The sequence below is a fragment of the Brachyistius frenatus genome, unplaced genomic scaffold, assembly GCF_029030835.1.
Source record: "Brachyistius frenatus isolate BFR_SWC_R1_liver_20210118 unplaced genomic scaffold, ASM2903083v1 Contig_52, whole genome shotgun sequence".
Classification (NCBI taxonomy): domain Eukaryota; kingdom Metazoa; phylum Chordata; class Actinopteri; family Embiotocidae; genus Brachyistius; species Brachyistius frenatus.
In genome coordinates, this window is record NW_027210651.1 from 869,102 (window position 1) to 891,054 (window position 21,953).

At 41.8% G+C, this 21,953-nt stretch overlaps 1 protein-coding gene across 7 annotated transcripts in view; it reads right to left on the reverse strand.

The window, feature by feature from the left end:
* Nucleotides 1–21,953, reverse strand: part of LOC138624495 (discs large homolog 1-like protein) — a 102,646-nt gene that overhangs the window by 13,757 nt on the left and 66,936 nt on the right. For 6 of the 7 annotated variants that reach the window (XM_069704746.1, XM_069704747.1, XM_069704748.1 and 3 more), the window contains 4 exons: nucleotides 19,622–19,778; nucleotides 18,792–18,894; nucleotides 7,194–7,308; nucleotides 164–346 (listed from right to left, as the gene is read on the reverse strand). In XM_069704746.1, the coding sequence (XP_069560847.1) occupies nucleotides 164–346; nucleotides 7,194–7,308; nucleotides 18,792–18,894; nucleotides 19,622–19,778 (558 nt within the window). Of the gene's footprint in view, nucleotides 1–163; nucleotides 347–7,193; nucleotides 7,309–11,062; nucleotides 11,146–18,791; nucleotides 18,895–19,621; nucleotides 19,779–21,953 lie in introns of those variants that run through there. The other variant, XM_069704753.1, reaches the window with a different exon arrangement.

Consider the following 21,953-nt stretch of genomic DNA (forward strand, 5'->3'; position numbering starts at 1 on the left):
AGGGGGGAGGTTTGGAGCAGCAGCAGCAGCACAGGTTCGGTTTGAGAGCCCGAAACCACTCGCAGGCTTCATTCAATGAAATGAGAATCAATTCAACCCCCCCCCCCCCCCCCCCACACACACACACACACACACTCCCGTATGAAACCCTTTGAACTCTGACCTCCGGCGACTTGGGATGACCCCAACTTCAGGGCAGTTCGTGGGCGGGGGGCTGAGGTGACGGGCGGGCCACCACTCCTCTTCGCCAGCGCTGCTCACATGGAGGATGTCCCCGAAATGAAACGGCAGGGCCGGATTCGGCGCGCTCTGATCCGTCGCACTTCCGTCGTAGTCAAACAACGCTCTGCGGGCAGACAGAGAAACAACCAACATATTTAGTCAGAAATAAAATCCAGTCTGACGGAGGGAGCGGAGACAGACAGGTCGGCCATTCCTCGATGATGAATACCTATTATTTCATGACGTAGAATAAAATCACATTTATTTTACCACGAGGAATGTCAAAGTATTCCACAAACATTTCTATTTACATTTTTATTCCAATATAGAAAAAAAAACTTCTGTCTATAGATTTAACTTTTTAAACTAATGACAAGAATCTGACATATAATAAACCAAAATAAAATAAATCTGGCAAAAGAGAGGCAGAAAGAGAGGTCCAGTAGTATTAAGTCCAAACAGCTGGGGACGGCTTTGCTTTATTTATGACCTTGTCTTGCCGCACATGCCTCCGTGTATGCGCATGCAGTTGTACACATCTGTCTGGGTGCGCTTGTGTGTCACTGCTGCATGTTGCGTGTGTGCGCGTTTGAACAGTGATCTGTCTCCGTGACCACAGAGATCCAAACCCATCCAGAGGGAAAAGACCTGGGAAAGTAGGCCAGCAATGTGTGTGTGTGTGTGTGTGTGTGTGTGTGTGTGTGTGTGTGTGTGTGTGTGTGTGTGTGTGTGTGTGTGTGTGTGTGTGTGTGTGCGTGTGTGTCATTGTGTACGTGCAAAGCAACTAGAGCTGAAATAACTGGCATCCCCTGAAGTCCCTACTGCCTTCATCAATAAAACAGAACAGAGAGAGAGAGAGAAAAGGAGAAGCGCACGGAGAGAGAATCAGATGGAGAGGCAGACGCAGACATACCTGACAACACGGAGCCCGACATCAGTACAGAAACACGCCACCTCTTATTTTATTGATGTTAGATTAAAGAGGATAAAAGAAAGACCTGAACACACGACAGGGTAATTTTTTTAGTTGGTATTAGACTGGACACTTAAACCAGCTAATTACAGTAATATGAGGGTACAGATGTAGTCTAACAGGAATACGAACGCGGCAGAAAGTTTGCAGGTCAAATCCCTGCAGAGTGCTTCATTGGTGATAGTACGAGTGGAAACTGGGAAAAAGCAGGTACTAATGGTTGACGGTTTATTTTTACAGGTACTTATTTTGAAATTAATTCTTTAAAATGATTATGTAGTTTGGTAAACGTTCCAGGAAGAATACAGACAAAGGTGTGTTATAAGTTAATTGTGTTGAGTTCTTTATTGATATTCTACAAGTTAAAGTTCAGGCTCAACTTGAATTCAAATTAAATATACATTTATCATGCAGTTGTTGACACATGTCATGTTAAACTATCTTGCTGTCCTCTGTCCAAGAGTCTCGAGGGGCTTATGTGTCGTTAAATGTTTGTGTACCAGCTGATCACTCTATATTTTATTCAAAATGAGCACAAAATCACATGGTTCTTTCCAGGTAATCTTCTAGGAAATAAATTAATCTGTGGAGTAAAAAAAAAAAATGCATTCCAGTAGTAGGTCTGGTGTGTAGTGAGATGTTCCAGATAGAGAAACACCACGTAAGGTTAAAAGATGCGGTGCAGGTACCTACAGTAAAGGGCAACTGTCAGATGTGAGTCCATAATATTTGGTTCCTTGGTGATATCACCACTCCATAGAGTTAATGAATATTTAAGGAAAATATGTTGTATAAACTACGGTAAAAAAAACTAAACAAGAGTTCCACACATCCTCCATGATTTTGCAGCTAGCAGGTTACACTGATATATAGTGTAGTTATTAATACATGCTGTAAATGAAACTCTAAATCAATTACAGACTCTCAGTATTACAGTCAGTTTAAATCCTTTGTGGGAACCTATAAAACTAATTAGTCGAGTGAGGGGGACGCATTAATTACAGCGGTGTGTAACAGAAATACATAAGACTGCAATTATCACAGTGTGTGTTAACCTATGGAAATATAATAACGTTGAATAATATTATGTTTTTAAAGCTGGCAGCCTATTGCCAAAACAATTGAGCATTTACATTACTGGTGCGTATTAACCAAGTATGTAAGTAAGTGTGCAATATTCACAGTAAAAAAAGATACCAAGTAAAAGTCTGGAGGATACACAGTAAAAGGGAAGTTCAGGTCATATTTACATCAACAAATCCACAGATGAAGGTCAGACGTCAATTGTGAGTCATTAAATGATCTAAATAAACTTGATTATTTGTCAAGAAAGATTGTATTACAGTTTGTTTAATTCCTGTGTGGAAACCTCACAGGAATTACTCCAGCGCGGGAACACACATAAATTACGACAAAAACACAAAGTTATATTTTACACTGGCCTTTGTTCGAATTATGTTAGAGCTGGATTTTGTAGAGTCAGCAGTTTAGTCTCCAAACAGCAACTGCAGTTTAACTTTGCACTGAATGCTCATATAGTATTACTGCTTATGTGTACTTTGTTTCGGAGGTGAAAGCAGAGGGTGAAAACGGCTACAAAAAAAGTGCTGCCTCATCCAAAAGAGGAAAATTCAAGTTAAGCTCCATTCGGACAAGATTAAAAATACAGGGGGGAAGCTGGGACTGAAACACTCACTGCACGCTCCAGTAATTTCATTCATTTTTCCAGACAGCATTTTAAATGTTGCGGTCTGTAATAGACATGGACAACCTGTAGGACAAAACCAAAAGAGAGCAGCCTACCAGTACTTATCTGCAGCTGACGTTACAGCGGCACATTTAATGACCTTAATTTGCTCTCCTGATGGCTTCTACCCCCCCACCCCCTGTTGTCATACTGGGTCCCAAATGGGCCGATATGTTGGTATTTAAATGTTTTCGTCTGTCAGATTATCCAACATATTTTCAACTTCAACCATTTTTACACGAGTCAAATTTTACACTGATCTGAGAAGATGCACGAGAAGGAAAAGCAGCTCTTCACACAGACAAAACTCAAGAGAGCCAATTAAAAGTGTAAGGACATTTGACTACAGGAGTCCCCCGTCAAAACAGAGGGTAAGTGGAGCTGTATTTACCACTGCGTGGGGGTGAAAAATGATTGACATACACACTGCTGAATGTAAGTTTTTCCCCCCCAAAGGGTTTTAACAATCTGTGATATACAACTTCATCTATACTTACACTGAGGAAAACCCTTTGACAGTCAACAAAAAAAGTCAAACACAATTCAATTCAAAGAAGCCCTCAAGTTATTTGAAAGCACAATAATTCAATTTCAAGAAGCCGTTGACCTGAAATGCTTTCAAATGCTTTGAAATTGATATCAACACCAGAAAAGGAATCAATGCAGCAGAGACAGGAATCATTTTTCAGTGCACAGGGAGACACAATGCTTTCAAACACCAGTCGAGAATCAATGCATTGTGTTTTCTTATAAATGCATTGATCCTTGTAGAGTTTACAGACAACAGCTGGGCACAACAGACTGAGCATCAATTCTGTCTGTCTTTCTTTTTCTAACCCTGGTAGCAAATAAATCCAATGACAAAAATGCATTAGTAACATTAATAATTGAGGTAAAGAAGTCATCACCTCAGTGGGAACTGGACTTCATGTCGTTATCATACACAGCGATCCCGGCCTTTCCAGGTGAATCTCTCCGCAGTGAAATATACAATTACAACGGCAAGCTATCGAGCCATTTGGTGTGTTTAAAATAGACCAAAGTGGTGTGAATGTAAAATGAGGTAGGAGAGAAGGATGGAGGAGAGGACACGCGCGCACGCACACACGCACACGCACACACACACACACACACACACACACACACACACACACACACACACACAAAGGAAAGTCATACATGTCACTTTGTTTCTGTGACATTTCCTCTGAGGAAAGGTTAGTCTGTCTTATATTCAGATTACAAATGCATACGGTGCAAAGACCCCACACACACCGTAAGTACATGCATGGACACACAGCTGCAGCAGCAGCCCCGGAGCACCAGACACCCCCGATCTGCCACGCACCAACAACCTCGGCTCGACCAATCGGCTGTCAGTTTGAGGCTTCCTGTTGAATAATTGCATGCTGATTGGTCACATTTGGGCGGCAACCAGATACAGGACCTTCGCATATGACAGTGATTTATAATGGGGGTTGTTGGAGGTGGGGGGGGGGGTTACTACATTATTCTGTGTAACCTTGAAATGATCCGGGCCTGTTTTTGACAAGACATTTAAGAGTCAGAATCTGAACTTATCAACTTAGCCTGAATGTCATGATAATTACCAGACACAACCTTATTCAGTTGATAATTATAGTCTTAAAATAAGTATTTTTAAAATCCATTCAGTGGTTTCAATTCTATCTATCCTGAGCTTTTCTCTTGATTCATGTTTGATGTGGTTTTAGCGAGGAGAAACCCACCGTGACATCTCACACGGGTTCATGAATTGCCGTTTTGAAGCCTTGAGTTTGACATTTTGGCCGTCGCCATCTTGTTTTTTTTTACTCAGAACCTAAGGACACAAGACCCAACTCACCTACACTGGAAACCTGACTGCACCTTAGTCACGCCTCCAAGCATACCTCCCTTTGAGACCTTATATCTAATTACTGGAGCCAGAGGTTTTTTTTGTAGCGAGCCCCTTGTGGCCCCTCAGTGGCATTGCACTTTAAGGCACTTCCATGTGGTTTTTAGTCAAATTAGTGGCATGGCTTTATCGAAGGGACTGGCATGAATCATGTCCTGTTTGCGCTTCTTCTGCTTTAATCAAATAAGCAGTGGACATGCGAGTTCTCTTCACTTTTATCCAGTACCAAATAAAAACTGTGGGTGCAACACTTACATGTATGCTAATGACCATCATGCCAGAGGCTGACTTCTTTAAAAAACAAAAAAAACAAAACAAGCATCATGAAAAGCAGCTGCGATGTCATGTTTCTTCATATTTAACCATTAGATCTATAGAATAAGGATCGTTTGATTCAAAACGGGGGGTTCGAGGCAGAAGCTCTGCGGGTACTCCGGCATCTCGCTTTTAACTGGCTGTGAGAGATGAAATGGTACGAAACAAAACCCAGAGTAATATTTTTAGAGGGTTATACAATGAAACCGTCAGCGGCTCAATTTAGATAAACCAGATGACCGGTTAGTCTGATGAGTCGTGTTAAACAGTTGTTGGCTCTCTGTACAGACTCTGACTGAGGCCCTGCTCTACGTCTGAACCAGTGTGTGCGAAAGAGAGTGTGCGTTGTTGAAGGTGACTGCATCCCAGCTGCTGCTGCAGCTTTTTCCTTCCAGGTCACTTGCACACAGTTCAGGTCAGATGTTCCTTTCATGTACAATGTATTCACAACTTTTCTCTGAGTTTTCATGCTTTTTTTTTTTTTTTTTTTTGGTGTTTGTATTTTTTCAACGAGAACAAATGACACACATGCAAAACAATGAAGCATGGGATGTTTTGCTGTCCATGCTTTACAAGAAAAATCTAGTTAGGAATCTTATGCAGGTGTTCACAGCACAGTGAGCACCAAAATCAAGTCCAAGTTCAAAACACGTGGCCTGTATCTGCCATCAAACCTACGCAGTTTACTTAAATTGCTCTTTACTGCACCAAACTTGAGACATAAGACACAAGAAAAGATATAATATTTCAAAACTATTACCATAATATTAACACCTTAATAAGCACTTTTGCTTCATTTTTGTGTTCAAAATAAAATGGATCTTGTTCTCAAACCCCTTTAGATAACAGACCTGAGCTCAGTCTTTTCTGAAAGAGCAAACTTTAGAGTTTATTATTGAATAGTCAGAATTAGTCTCAGAGATACTGCAGCAAACCTACGGAGGTACAAATATAGTCCAAATGCAAGTGCTCTTTCACCTTTATAAAAAAAAATACATGGTTTTGGATGCACTCCTGGTACAAAATAAGAAATTGCTGCCACAATGATTCTGAGATCCTAAACGTGCTTCAAACAGAGAGATTTGAGATGCTTTGTGCTCCCACCTGATGTACAATTTGTCAAAGTTCAGAGCAGATTCAACCGAATGACGTCCAAAAATGATGTAACTCTCCTCTTGGTCCGTAATCAGGTTGTTAGTCTGCCGGTATTCACAAAGACTGATCGCGCCTTCTCACGTTTTTGAAGGTTTGTGTCATCGTTTGAGTAAAAACTGAAGCTCAACTGAAACTATTGTCCTAAAGCCTCATTAGTGTTGCTTTTTCTGTCTTTGTTGTCCACATGATCGATCTTCCAACAGCTCCAATGCGACTTAAGGGGACCCGGCGAGCCCGCAAGCAATCGATATTTGGAATACTGTGATTCAAAAGTGCAGTTGGTTTAGTAGTGAAAGTGCTTCTGGGCTCTGTGGATGGAACTGAGAGATTTGCTCGGTGATTCAGGGAAGACTGACCAACCAGTCCAGGCAAGGACAAGACTGACACGAGGACAGGAGGAGGACGCACACAGAGCTGACAGGCGACGGACATGTTTGTGTGAGACAGTACTCGCCCGACAATCTAATTGTGATTTTCGACGTGATAACCTCTCTTTCAGCGTCTCACACACACACACACACACACACACACACACACACACACACACACACACACACACACACACACACACACACACACACACACACACACACACACACACACACACACACACGCGCGCACAAAACGTGGAGTCGACAGCTGAGATAAGACTTTCTAACAGTCGTGCCACGCTGAAGGACACTGGACAATCAGTCACCTCTGGCTGCCGTGTGTATGCGTGTGTGTGTGTGCGTGTGTGTGTGTGTGTGTGTGTGTGTGTGTGTGTGTGTGTGTGTGTGTGTGTGTGTGTGTGTGTGTGTGTGTGTGTGTGTGTGTGTGTGTGTGTGTGTGTGTGTGTGTGTGTGTGTGTGTCTGTTGTGATTTACCTGACATAAAGTGTGCGTTTCTGTGTGGAGCGCAGCGACGTGGAGCTGGAACTGACACTGCTGGTCATCATCTGTTCCCTCAGGTCATGGATCTTTGCCTCGAAACGACTGTACTCTGCACAGAGAGACACACAAAGAGGACAAACACTGTTACACCCGGCAGACTTCAGATCATAAAATAATATACATTGAAGTAATCCTGGCTTTAAATATTCACGCAGACTCTGGTTTAAGCTACTTGTACAATCTCCCCTACATTAGCAGCAGTTGAATGACAGCGATTTTTACACTTCAATCATCTTTGCTCTGCGGATCAAAGAGGGGAGCGGAGCATGAACAAACACAGCCTCGAGGACGGTGGAAGTTCATCCGCAGAACATTTCCGACAAATGGCTTCAGTGCAACAATTACAACAAGCATTTCGAGAAGTGATGAAAATTGCAAGAAGTTTATTTTTCCGTCTGCGCGAGCAGAAAGGGTTCTCTCTGTGGTTGGATTACCCTGCTAGGCAACAATCACACAACTTTCAGCGCACGCGCACACACACACACACACACACACACACACACACACACACTCACGGAAATGTGGGCGCACACGCTGGGCTATCAATGGATCCTCTACGGACATAATCTAATAGTCTGTTTGATCTGAATATTAACTACTGTTACATCAGGCCCCATCCATGTCAATAACATCACCAACACACACTGTTACACATTAATACACACACAATCAGTCAGCTTGAGGCTACATGATAGACTGACTCAGAATGACGTCACCACAACTCCTCAAAATCAGTGTTTATAATTGATGCACGATGTAAATTATTCAACATCACCGACTGTAGAATGTATTATTGTGATAAATGCAGCAGCGTTGATGGAAATAACAAAAAACTTGTCAACGTCTTCTGAATTGCCAGTTTGTTTCACTTCTTTAATCTACAACTACAAGTTTGTATGAATGCTGCTGAGCAGCTAAATAGCAATGCCCATTTTTAACCACACCCACTAAACTCTGATTGGTTAATTGTTTGTTTAATTGAAGAAAACATGTCAGGGGGGCCACAGCGGTGATTCAAGCATCTGAAACTTGGGAATCATTGCCTTTTAGTCTTTACTTCCCTCCTCCTTTCCTTCCTCTCAACAATTCAACACATCTGTAGCTTAACTAGACTATCGTACAACTCAAATTAAGTAAGTCAAAATGATTTGAAAGTGAGATTGTTCGTGAAACATACTGATATAATACTATAAACTTGTGACTCAGATTAGTCATACAGAGCATGTCAGATAGATCTGCCTTCAGCTGCTTCCAGATTGTGCTGTAGGTGGAAAATGGGTGAATACAAGATTTCACACAGTGACGTTCGAGCGTCTCAGCGGTGGCGTGATACAGCATCACTGGCGCAGAAATTTCATGGAGTTATTAAGTTTTCATTTCCTCTTCGGCTGAAATGTTGCAGATCTACTGGAAAACACCCGATTTCGGGGTTTCAAGTAAAATAACTTCCACATACTGGGAAGCAAAACAGATTTCCAGCAAAATGTCTCAGTTGTTTGCGTCCACATTCTCACCCTTACACAATGAAGCTCTAATTAAATTACATTGTATGCAGTTTTTCCCTCTTAAACCCGAGCAGACCCACAAATACTCCAATGAATTTTTAAACAGCACTTTTAGTTTAATTGCCGGCAACAACTGTATACTCGTCTCTCTTGAATGACAAGTAGTAAATTGCGAGAGAGCAACTGGTTGGCCAATCAATGCAAAGTGCAACGGTTTGCTCAGACACTCAGCAAAGCTGCCTCATGCTTCAGTATCCTCCTGCTACATGCAGCAAAAACACTCCAGTTTCAAACCAGTTTTTTTTTTTTTTTTCTTTCCCAGTGGTCATAAAAATGTCATTGCGCCTCTTTGGTTATAAACTTGCATTATTTATGGAAATGCACGAAGAGAACAAAAAAATGTATGTACGATCGTGGTTTTTACGATGATAGCAAAAAGTACGATTGCGATACTTTTAACCAGCACGATGCCGTCTCTGCAGGGCTGTAAAGTGCCGTATTTTGATCCAAAATAAACAGAACATATGTGTAATAAACCCTCACCGACTGTCTGAACACCACACGGCTTCCCTGAAACCTCTGAACTAACACGCGGATGACAACGCCGCTGGCAACAAGCCTGAAAAAGCTCCCGTGAAGGATGTCCCTGTGTGTGTGTGTGTGTGTGTGTGTGTGTGTGTGTGTGTGTGTGTGTGTGTGTGTGTGTGTGTGTGTGTGTGTGTGTGTGTGTGTGTGTGTGTGTGTGTGTGTGTGTGTGTGTGTGTGTGTGTGTGTGTGTGTGTGTGTGAACCATTACTGTGGACTGCGGAATCTAATTAACCCTGAGTAATTCGATCATACTCGAGGTACACGCACACACACGCGTGCGCACACACACACGCACACACACACACACTGATCTAAAACCTGCGATATCTTTTGCTCCCGATTTCTATTTAGCTTTCTTCGGCTCTCTAACCAGATCTCAGCTGACTTCCCCCCCAGAGCATTCATTAATCTAACACACTGACACAAACAACTAAACTGCGCTGAAAGAGCTCAAAAACCAGGCACCTCTGAAACCTCGGAAATACTCAAAGTATCATGGATCTATGGTACTTTTTTTCTGCAGCTACAAATTGAATACCAGATCGATTTTTGTGTTCGTTGACAAGGACATTTACCTCCAAGTGTTTACTATAGAACTTGCTGCATTGGGAAGCTGAATATTATAAACTGCTATAGGTCTGTATAATCACAGAAATCACAAGCTCAAACATCACATGGAAGAAAAAAACAGCTCCAATCATCCCATAATACTAAAATCTAAGTGACCTTATGCTCAAACATATTTACTCATTTGTTCCTTTAATCTGAAATATTTTTCATTTCCTGACCCTGGTGTGCCATTATCAGTTTGAGATCAGCTCAAATCCATCACAAATTGATGGATTAACATGCGTGCATTTCTGTTGGTTTCAACTGCATCACCAGATATAAACTTTCACATCATCAGCATCTTAACTGTCACTGTCAACACACATTGCCTCAACGCAGCATTATGGGATTAAGAGGAAGAGAGAGAGAGACAAACAGAGGAGGGAGAAAGGAAGATGAGAGAAAAAGAGGAGGAAGAGGAGAAGGAAGCAGATTATGAACTGCGATTGGGCTCAAAAAAATCACATCTGATGGGTGAAATACAGAATTAAAGCAGTTTATCAATCAGTGACAGACTAAAAACAATAGAAACAAAGAGACTGTAGAGACACAAAGGGACGCTGTTCATCTTTGTGATCTGAAGAACAAAGAGTGTGTTGCAGGAGAGATATTAGTGTTATTGAGTCCTGGACAGAAAGACAAAGCCTGCGCTGCCAAAAGAAGCAGCTCTGATCATCTCCTGTTGGAAGAGCAAAGCTGAGCGCTCCTGCCGAGGAGTCACAATCTCAAACACCTTCGCATTTGAAGCCTCTAAACCCAAACTAGAGGTACAGTAAAAGTACCACACTAAGAAAAGAACAGCAATGCTGAATCCCCACTGTTTCTTACACCACTGATAATTTGTTACACTGTGAAGGACAACAGACCGAAGACAGTGGAGGAGCCAGTGCTGCACCAGTGGACGTCGGAGGGTTAAAACAGATCCTTTCTGCGGCTGAACAATAATTCCTCAAAACACTCAAAGTCACTGAAAGATGTTGTTGGTAAACAGCGGTGCCAGGATGTAACCGGAGGGCAGGATGTTAATAAGTAAACCAGTTCGCGTATGTCTCTCCCCCCCCCACACACACACACCCCCAACTCCCTGTCAGCTGTACTCACGCGCTGCTGGAAGACAGGCAGCCTCAACGTCCGCGATGCGATGCCGGCACAGTGGCTGTTTCAGATCAGTGTGTGTGTGTGTGTGTGTGTGTGTGAAGAGAGGGAGGCTTGAAGCTTCAGAGCCTTCGAGATGTGAATGAGAGGAGAAGCAGACAGAAAGATAGAGAGAAGAACCGGCTCCACGTTGGATTCAGCGTTTGAGAGAGGACGGAGCGGACGAGACGCAAGTGTGTGTGTGTGTGTGTGTGTGTGTGTGTGCGTGCGTGCGTGCGTGCGTGCGTGCGTGCGTGCGTGTGTGTGTGTGTGTGTGTGTGAACAAAAAGTGTGTGTGTAAAAATCAAGTCCAGTGCTGCTCAGAAACAACAGATGCTAACTCCCTCACTCTCTCTACTACACTCCTCTCTTGCTCTATCTCTCGTTCACTGGTGCGTTCGTTTTGCTCCTCCCCCTCTTTGACAGCAGCTTGCTGTAGGGCGGAGACACACAGACACACACACTGTTTCCTCAGGTCACTCATGCAGGAAGCTGAGTCGATGCCAGGCTCTCCTGCCCTACTTTGCCCCAGGGAGTCGGTCTACAATACCCCCCCCCACACACACCCACCTCCCCGCCTCCCACACACACACACACACACACACACACACACACACACACACACACACACACACACACACACACACACACACACACACACACACACACACACACACACACACACACACACACACACACACACACAGCATACCTTGAACAAGCATTTTGAATATTGATTTTTGGGAAGCGTAAGTAACAGCTCAATTCATAGTTCTTTAATTGATTGTCTATTCATTTTATATGGAAGCAGCAAAAAAACAAAAAACAAAAAACAAATTAAAACAAATGAAATGAAACTCTTTCTGGTCTGCTGCATGATTTATGTTTGTCTGCGTCTCCATCTGTGTGTCTTTCACTCCATCACCAGTCGAGACTTCGCTTTTTCGCTGTCTGTAAATTTCTTTCTTGTACGTGGTTTTTGCTTACAAGAAATCTTGTACATGTAAAAAAAAAAAAAACATGACTTAAAAGCATCTGCATCCTGTAAAAGTGAGCAGGCTGTGGCACAAGCTTTCATAATGCCCCCAAAAAACAACCAAAAAAAACAGACGTGAAACTCCCCACGAGTGATAAGACGCATCGAAATCAGCGGATATGAAGTTTCACATGATCGCCGTCCAACTGTCAACACACATCACCTCAGTGCAGCATTATCAGATTAAGAGCAGGAGAGGGATACAGATACACGAAGAGAAGGAGGGAGAAAACAAGATATAATGAAGAGAGAGAGATGGAAAAGGGAGAAGTGAGGAGGAGGAGAGGAAACTGGGAGAAAGAGAAGGGGGGAGGGGTGATGACAGAGACTAATGGCTTTGGGGCTCGTATTCCCTCCTCTCCTCTCCTCTCCTCTCCTCTCCTCTCCTCTCCTCTCCTCTCTCCTCCTTCCTCCTAATTGTGAAAAAGTAAATATTGTATCGTTGTTTTGGGACCTCCTTGATGACAACACGATAAATCTCAAAGGGTTTGTCTTGATATAATAAATGTGAATATTCATGCTCTTTCATCTATTTTCTTCCCTGCAGGGAGGAGCATGGATCATTCTGTTTTATGTCTTTATTGCGTAAATATTTTGTAACTTTTTACAACTAAATTTAAAGATACTCAGTGGCTTTTTTTTTCTTCTTCTTTTTTACCAGTTAGAGCACTATGCAGTAATGCTTCAGTGGACCCTTGTTTGTTTGTACCACACAGACAATATGCATAACTGCTGCCAGTTAATTGCAGCTTCACTAATTAAGAGTTTAAGGCGGCGAATATAAGAACAGCAGCAATGCAACAACAAAGACAAGGAAAAAGACTGCTATCTTGCAAAAATGGATGTCAACCATGCATCATTTAAATATTTAAAAAAAAAAATCAGATTGTTAAATAATAATAATACACACAATGCAACACTAACTTTATTTAAGAAAAACTTCATTTCTGAGTTTTTTTCTTCTATTTTTCATTTTGCTTCTGGAAAAATACAATTTCTCCAAGGGGATGAATAAAGGCTAATTATCTTCATTTTCAAGTCAGTATGTGGGTTACAATGTGTTTTTAATCATCGCGTGGATGTATATCTCCCTACATAAGTACAGGATGCTATATATAGTAACCGGAGCGTGAATGTAAAACCTAATTGCAATAGGAGTATTTTTGCTGATATAAAACTTATTTTATTGATCAGATACATATAAAAAACACAAAAAAGAACCAAATTACCCAGTAAGTCTGTTTTACAAGTGTACTATAATCAATACAAGGCTCTGGTTCTAAAAATAGCCGCGCTGCAAGAGTCTCATCTATAATTGACGTGATACAGTACAGCAATCTATCCTGGTATTGATTAAGTGATCAGATTGCAGCAGAGATGAAAGGAGAGAGGAGGAGGATAGAAAATAAAAACAACTAAAGACAGAAATGCCACGTATTATTGTGTTTAAACGTGCTTCGTCGTCACGGTGACGCGGCATCGCACCGCTAATCACAAACCTGTTACAAGTGACGCCTCAAATCCCCTAAATCACACTTTGTGGGCGGTGAGTCAGACCCTTCCCCCAGACACCAGTAACACTGGGGAGCAGAGGAGGAGCTGACGGGTGGAGAGGAAGGAAGAAAAAAAAAAAAAAAAGAACGAAGGAGGAGGAAGGAAACTGAGAGAAAAGAGAAACGACAGAGCAGGAAAAGAAAGAAAAGCACTTCATGGATGTATCCAGCACATTATATTCCAACAACTTTGTGTGTGAAAGCCTGACGATGGAGCTGCTGTTAATCTTCTACACAACAACTGTTGCACCACACACACACACACGCGCGCACACACACACACACACACACACACACACACACACACACACACACACACACACACACACACACACACACACACTGCCTATGTAATAAGCAGGCTAACAGAAGTGATGATAATCCTCTCTGCATCACCTCAGTATTACTGCTGACACACACCGCCTCTGTGTGTGTGTGTGTGTGTGTGTGTGTGTGTGTGACAGTGTGTGTCTGTGACAGTTGTGTGTAATCCCACTGACTAATACTGCTGTCAACCTGCAGGCATTACAGCCCCACATCAGGAAAACTTGACGGCACGGGAGAATATCACACTCAAAGGTCAGCGCAGCAACATTTAGTTTTTTTTATTTTTTATTAATGAACATCCAGATGTTTGTCTGATCAGCACAAACAACAGCTGGACTGGATTCTTGAGAAGTGAAGGAAGTGAAGAAGCTGCCTCTTGAACTGCCTCCTTTTTACCCACATGATGCTCCACGATCAGCTAATACCAAGCGGCAACCAACAGCGACGTCACCCATTGGCTTATGAAAGGCTGTTATGAAGCCTCAAATTTGGATTTTGGCCGACGCCATTTTGCTAGTCCCGAGTGGAATTGGAGCCGGAAGTGACCATATTTGGACGAGCTCGGGGGGGGAGCGAGCGGTGGATCCGACTCGATCTGATTAAAATCCTGACAATACTATGTACCGCCAACCGTTAGCCTGTCAATCAAACAGACACGCAAAACCGAAATAGCTGCTGGACAAATTTTATTGACTGAGAATTTTATTAGCGTAGCAGAACAGAAGTCTATGGAGCCGGAGGATTTTTGGAGCCAACCTCTAGAGGCACTCGGTGGTATTGCAGCTGAAGACACTTCCGCATAGGCTTATTTTTTCAGACCCGGAAGATACGTCGGCTTTTATATACAGTCAATAGCTCACACAAAAACGGTTCCCAATAACTCAATAGCAGCGCTGAATATTTACACGGTCAACTGTAAGATTCAGCAAATAGTATAAATGACAATTTATTCTTTTCATGACTGTCTGATGATTATATAACGTAAATAATAATCTGTCAATGTGATGTGCTCATAATATGCTTCTACTGCCGCACCATGGAAATAAAGTGAAGTTTATTCTCTTTGAAATAAGATCTTACAAAAATAGTACAGATGAAGTTATTTAGGATGTAATCCAGTCCAACAGCCTCACCTGGTCAACGACAGATGTATTCACTTAAAATAGCCTGAGACATAACGAGGGACGCCTGCAGTACTAATGCAGCATGACGACTTCTCAGACGAACACACTCCATCTGCTGCACTTTGAATAAACACTGATCTATATCTGCTGCATCAGCTTAAATCAACCATGTCTCTCTCTCTCACACACACACACACACACACACACACACACACACACACACACACACACACACACACACACACGCCCCCCCCCCACACACACACACACACACACACTCCCTGAGCAGTTCAGCTCTGTGCCGTGCTGCTCCATGTTTTGGCTGCGGTGGGCAACATATTTAATATAAATAACAGAAGGAGACCTGCACACAGACACTTTTCCTCTCCTGGTGGAGGTCATTATGAGTTCCTCTCTCTTTGGCAGGAAGTGTGTGTGTGGGAAACAGAGGGAGCTCTGCTGGTCGCCGCATGCTGGCGCCACGGGGACGGGACAAACATGGACCTCAGATGGACATGCGCGCATGCACACACGCAGACCAAAGCGCAGCGTGGACAGAAGGCTTGCTATAGAGTGCACTCAACAGTCACTAATGAGGTCTGTGGGAGAGTCACGACGCAGACACACAATAATCTTTGACTCGTGGATCATTTTGGGAAAACTGGAAACATTCAAAATGAGAAAAGCTGTATTATTATGACGCCTAATTCGTGGCGTCACTGTAAGAATGCAAACAAAGCCAAGGTAGAGCTGGACCGAACCAACGGGCCTTGTGGAAAATGTGGAGTTTAATTTAAAATTAGCCTTAAAAGGTGTGTTTAATTAAAACGTATGGTCGTTTCGTATTCCACAGTTTCCTGTTGGATTGCAATGTGTTATACTGACAGGTGTTTCAATTATTTTAAAGCTTGGTTAATGTGTTACTTGTAGGAAATATATACTGTAGTTCAACAGCAGAGAAATCAAGAGAGAAACTCAAATGGATCTGTTGATCGCTTTTGACACATCTCTTCAAACTTGTGTGAATCTGATATAATACTCCATACAATACGCCACAGATTTTTGGTGGCACACTCCTTTAGGACCTTTCTAGATCTCAGGGTGCTCTCCGTGGTGCTGAACACTCCAACGCGCAAACAGAGAACACAGGTGAAATTTACTGGTGTTGTTGCTGGCATTTCCATTAAAAAGAGTGTTGCAATGCAATTAATATCAGGGTTAATATGTCAGTATCAATACATTCACCTGTGTTCACCCTCCATAACTTCTGTGCCCTCTCTACTTCCCTGCAGAGAGACACAAGAGTTCACCCCTGACTTTAAAAAGCAACTGTTCCAGGCCGTTTTCAGATATTGTCTTCACCAAAGACCTACTGTGTGATATCTTGGTGGCTGAGTACTGGTGAAAAAGCTTCAGTAAAGTCTATGAATGCACTTAAAACTAAAATTAAAGTGTGTCCAATTTTAATTACTCATATGGACCGGACTATGACTTGAAAAAACAAAAGTCTTTTGTTTTTACAGGAAAAATCTACTTGGAGCTGACTATTATCAGCACAGTGAACTGGTTGTAATTCTTTCATTGTTGATGGAGCAACAGAGCCGACTTTTAATTTTGTCGAAATGTCAAAGATTTTAACTGCAAATCAAAGAAGCTACAGTATCTGAGCTTTCAGATGGATTTACAATATTTTACTTTGGCCACTTTCATGCTTGTGTGATCTGAGTTTGGGATATCCTTCTTTTTCCAGTATCAATTCATTATCTGCACCTGAAAAGAAACTTAATTTAGGATCTTCACTGAACCACAGGCTCTCTCCTGAAATGTAAATTCATAATCCATAAATCATCCTTGTACGACCTTTGAGAAACCATAATCCATACATCATGGTTTTCAGCATGATTTATGGATTATACCGTCAGGCTACTTGCACGGGCTTCCAAGACATTTGCATACTTTAGCTGCTGTGGAACTTCATTAGGTTCTGACAGGGACTTCCACTTCCTCATGTACTTTACCCTGTTACATACAGTACGAGTTAGGCTAATACCATTTTAGCCCGCATACTTTTTGACGGGATAGCTGAGGCATGTATTCACTTAAAGCCTCATTACTATGCATCATATCTAACTTAAATTCTGTCTCAAACTTAAATGTTTAGTGATTCTAAAGTCTGCAACAGTATTTACGGTTTTTACAGACAGTTTCTTCCTCGTTTCTTCATCAGAGAAGACGTACTGTTCTTGTCATGCAGTCAAAGCCTTTCGAAATCAAGATTGACAAGCTCCAAACAGTTTACACTTAATGTCAATCCTTCAACACCCGAAGGCCCGCATTGGCAGTCTGACCACCCTCTCCATCTCTCACTGGTCTTTAGTACAAAGCCTTATATTGACCTGACTAAATAATACTTGATTACGAGTGGGTCCAATGACATGTATTTAAATTATATTAGTGTTTTGGATTGAGCCTTGCGACAAATTTCGACTTCCTTTTCTGAGCATCTAGAGACTATGCCGGCGAGAATTAAAAGTAATTTATCACAAACATATCTAATTGCTGAACATATGCAGGCACATTAAATTTTACTTTTATATTGTGGGTTAAGCTTCATTTCCTCCTCTCATGCTGAATAATACATGATGCTACCAGGAAGAGTCTCACACAAACACATCACACACCCACAGCCTCTTCCAGCAGACACACTTCTGAAGTGAATCAGGGATCCGGGGGCCTGATGCTGCCCAACTGTGTGCATGAGCGTGTGTGGGTTGGTGTGTGCTATGCTCGGGTCCCCACCGCCATGACAGCATCCCATTAGCTGAGCCAATCAGCACCTATAACTGGGTTTCCTAGGTTACGGGCTTCCCAGTCACTTCCAGTGGACAAATATCCAGGATGGTGCTTGTTGGGAACAACACACACACACACACACACACCAGTGTGTGTCTGTGTGTAGGTACATCATTGTGAGGACAGATTTGAGTGTTAGGCAGTGAGGCTGGTCGTCGCTTACTCACATACAAATGTCTGCTGTGTCCACTGATGACTGCCAGGTGTTACCGAAGGCAAAGACAAAAGCAGCCTTGAAAGTCATGAGCTCATGATTATGATATGGGAAGTCACGTGTACAGTATGTTTATGGTGTTTAAGAGGTTGAGAACACCGATGCTAGTCAACGGCAACATGGATGGAGTTGAGGAGCCACAGACGCGAACAATTTAGCGAGCTAGCAGGCGGGAAAATGCAAAGACAAAATAACAGAAGAGATGAGGCCAATGGGATCATCAACATTTTCTTCAGACGGATTATTAAATTACACAGAAAACTCAATATGACTAAAATTACAACATATTAACCCAACAGCCATTCCAAAACGAACTTCGTGGCCTCCGCCAATTCCTTAAATGTCGGCAAATATTTCACAACTCAGTACCTCCGAGCGTTCAGAAAACTGTGGAGGTCCGAAGAGCGATCAAATAAACTCAGCAAACACAGTAAATATGACAGATCTACCACATCTTGGTGTTTTCAAATGCTTCCCGTTTTTCTCTTAACCGACAAATCGTCTTCTCCATGTGGCATAGGTGTGATGTACACGAGTCCATGTATCAAACCAGATGGATGGACGTGTACGGAGTATCTGCAGTACTCACCCTCCGGTCTGTACTGTGCTACTATGGTAACGTTCTGTCCTGCGTTCTTCAGAGCTGCGGCTGCCTGCTCGTGTGTTGCACTGGACAGGTTCACCCCGTTTACCTACACACACACACACACACACACACACACACACACACAAAATTAGACCCAGGGCGGATCAATAGCAATAAATGTATAATGAGACGTTATTAAAAAAAAACCTGAGTGGGTCAATAACTCACACATGTAGTATTTATGTACTTTGTGAAAGCCTGTTTTATGGATAAAAATCCTTCCCATGTCAGTACTTGAATACATGAATACAGTAATTCTCCAGGGACCGTCAGTGTCTCTACAGTTTGAGGATTAAATCCAGCTTGAGTTCTATCTGAAGGAAATTAAAACTGTATTTCATTTGAGTGGAACACGCAGTACAACATACACACACACACACCAGCCGTTAGTGGGCAGTGACTGACTGGTAATGTACAAATAAGATATTACATGTTTACTTCTTTTCCTGATTGCTGTGGACAATGGAAATAATTGCAAAGATGAATCTGGACAAAATAAAACTGTTCAGCTTTAGTAGAAATTTTACACTTATTTTGAATTGTGTGATTCTACTTTATTAGAGATGGACGCACAAAGTCGAGGCTCTTCAGGAAAATAAAATAACAGTAACAGTGACCGTTGTTGTTTTTATATTTCTCAGTGAACTGTGTGTGTGTGTGTGTGTGTGTGTGTGTGTGTGTGTGTGTGTGTGTGTGTGTGTGTGTGTGTGTGTGTGTGTGTGTGTGTGTGTGTGTGTGTGTGTGTGTGTGTGCGCGCGCGTGTGAAATCTTACCGACAGGATTCGGTCTCCCTTTTGCAGTTCCCCACAGAGATCAGCTGGACCTCCAGCAAGAATGAAGGAGATGAAAATTCCCTCTCCATCCTCCCCTCCAACGATGTTAAACCCAAGACCTGTAGAGCCCCTCTGCAGCACCACCCGTCTGGGGTCCCTGGAAGAAACACAAATCAAACACACACACACCACCGCATTAGGGTAAGAGATGATGGTATCCATTTGTTTTTTTTGCATAAATAAGTGGGTTTCTAGTGGTCCAAGCAGCATAGCTGTGTTCTGATTCTTCTTCTTCTTCCTATTCTTATTTTTCTCTAAACCCATACAGTAAAAACTCACCAAATTTGGCATATAGGTTGGAAATTGCTCTCACTTCCCCGGGCACCAAAAATGACAATAATTGCCCAAAAGGTGGCGCTGTAAAAATCAACTCTACGTTTCTGCAATTTTCTCAAAAACGACTTGGGCTTGAATCAAAATGACTTCACTATTTAAATTCTGTAGATTTATCTGCATGTATGCTCCCATATACATCTGCTGTAAAAATGCCAACTTGTGTGAACCTCTGGAGACCCGGAGATCCCTGATTCAAATCCACTAGTGGACAAATACAGTTGGTCAACATTGTTGCAATGTTTGCATGTAGTTTACTTTCACGTGCTTCTTGTCTATCACTGGTTGCAATTTGCTCGACCACAACCATTACCTCTTGTGACTATATATATATATATATTTTTTTTGTAATGAGTAAAGGCAAAATTATCTATATAGCATCATTCAGCTACAAGGCAGTTTAAAATGCTTTATAAAGAAATACATTAAAACTGATGTATCAATAAGAAAGTAAAATTTGATTTTTATGAAAGTAAAAACAGGCAAAGTTCAAAGTTTTTTTTACAGTAATATATTAGTACATTCAAATACAACATTTAATCTAAATTAAAATTGCATTTAAAAGACAATATAAACAGTAACATGCAAATAAATAGTTAAATATTAAAAAGAGTATTTAATTTACTGAAGTGTCACTGAACAATAATGTATTCAGTGAGCTGACAGTTTTTCAGGTATTCATGACGCTTGTTGAACAGATTTGATCAGTCAGTTACGACTGATGACACATTTCAATAACTTATACTGAGAGGATTTTAAAACATTTAAATATTGCGACTATATTAACTGTATTGTCTCTATCTACAAACTCTGACTATAAAATCTGAAGCGATAAACATGGTGAATCTCTTATTCACCATGTTCACCAGCAGGTGTCATCATAGCACTTTCTCAGTTTTGAAGCAACACCACGCTTAGTGATAACAACTACACCTGCAGGTATGTCTGTGTTTTCCTAGACACACACTTCTGATTATTTCATTGGTTGGTACTTGATCAATCAATATGCATGAGCTTGAATGTCCTAAAAATAAAAGCCCAAAAGGGAATGCAAATGAACAGAAGAGAGCAGTGAAGCAATCACAACTGGTTTCCAGTGGTTAAGTTAAATGACTGACTTCTTTCCTGTTGTAACACCTCCTGAGCCTTTCCAACTGACCAACTATAGGTTAAATTCAACTCACTGGATCAGTATCGGGAGCTAAAACCGTCTAGAGGGATTCTGTGAGGTGACATATCCACATTAAACATGGTTTCTTTCTCAGTGTAATTAAATCCAGCAACATTATTTAAGGTGACTCAGGTTTTAGTGTAACTGCAAATGCTGGCTTCCATGCAGTCTGCTATACGGATAATACATCTGAGAAAAATGGAACAGAAAGCCTGAATAAATGTTCTGGAATTGAAGAAGAAAAAGTTGAATCATTATATCTATTTCTCGTTCTGAAAAACAAATGGATGAGTCACATATTTCATCCAAAGAAGTGTCACAGCAGATGTAAAACAATTGCGCTCACTCAGTGGACATTTTTTCAAGCCTGTATTTGCATGACTAATCAGAGAGCGGGAGAGAAAAAGATGAAAGACGGAACGAGAGAGGAAAATAATTGGAGGAAAGAGAAGGGCAGACGTCAAAATGACCATTCTGCAGTCCGTCTGCAGCTTATCAGATTAATTATAATCAAAGCAAACTGATTGGCCCAATGGTTTATGACGAAATGAGTCATATTCTGGTAACCACGGTGATGCCAGTCAAGTGACGAGGACTGTGATAGGCTGTAATCCCTCCATTAAAATGGATTAAAGACAGTAGAGCAGCAATGAGTGTGTGTGTGTGTGTGTGTGTGTGTGTGTACATATGTGACCTGAGTGTACACGCCAGACAAAATTTGCAGAGCCATCTGCCTATTGCCAAACACACACACACACACACACACAC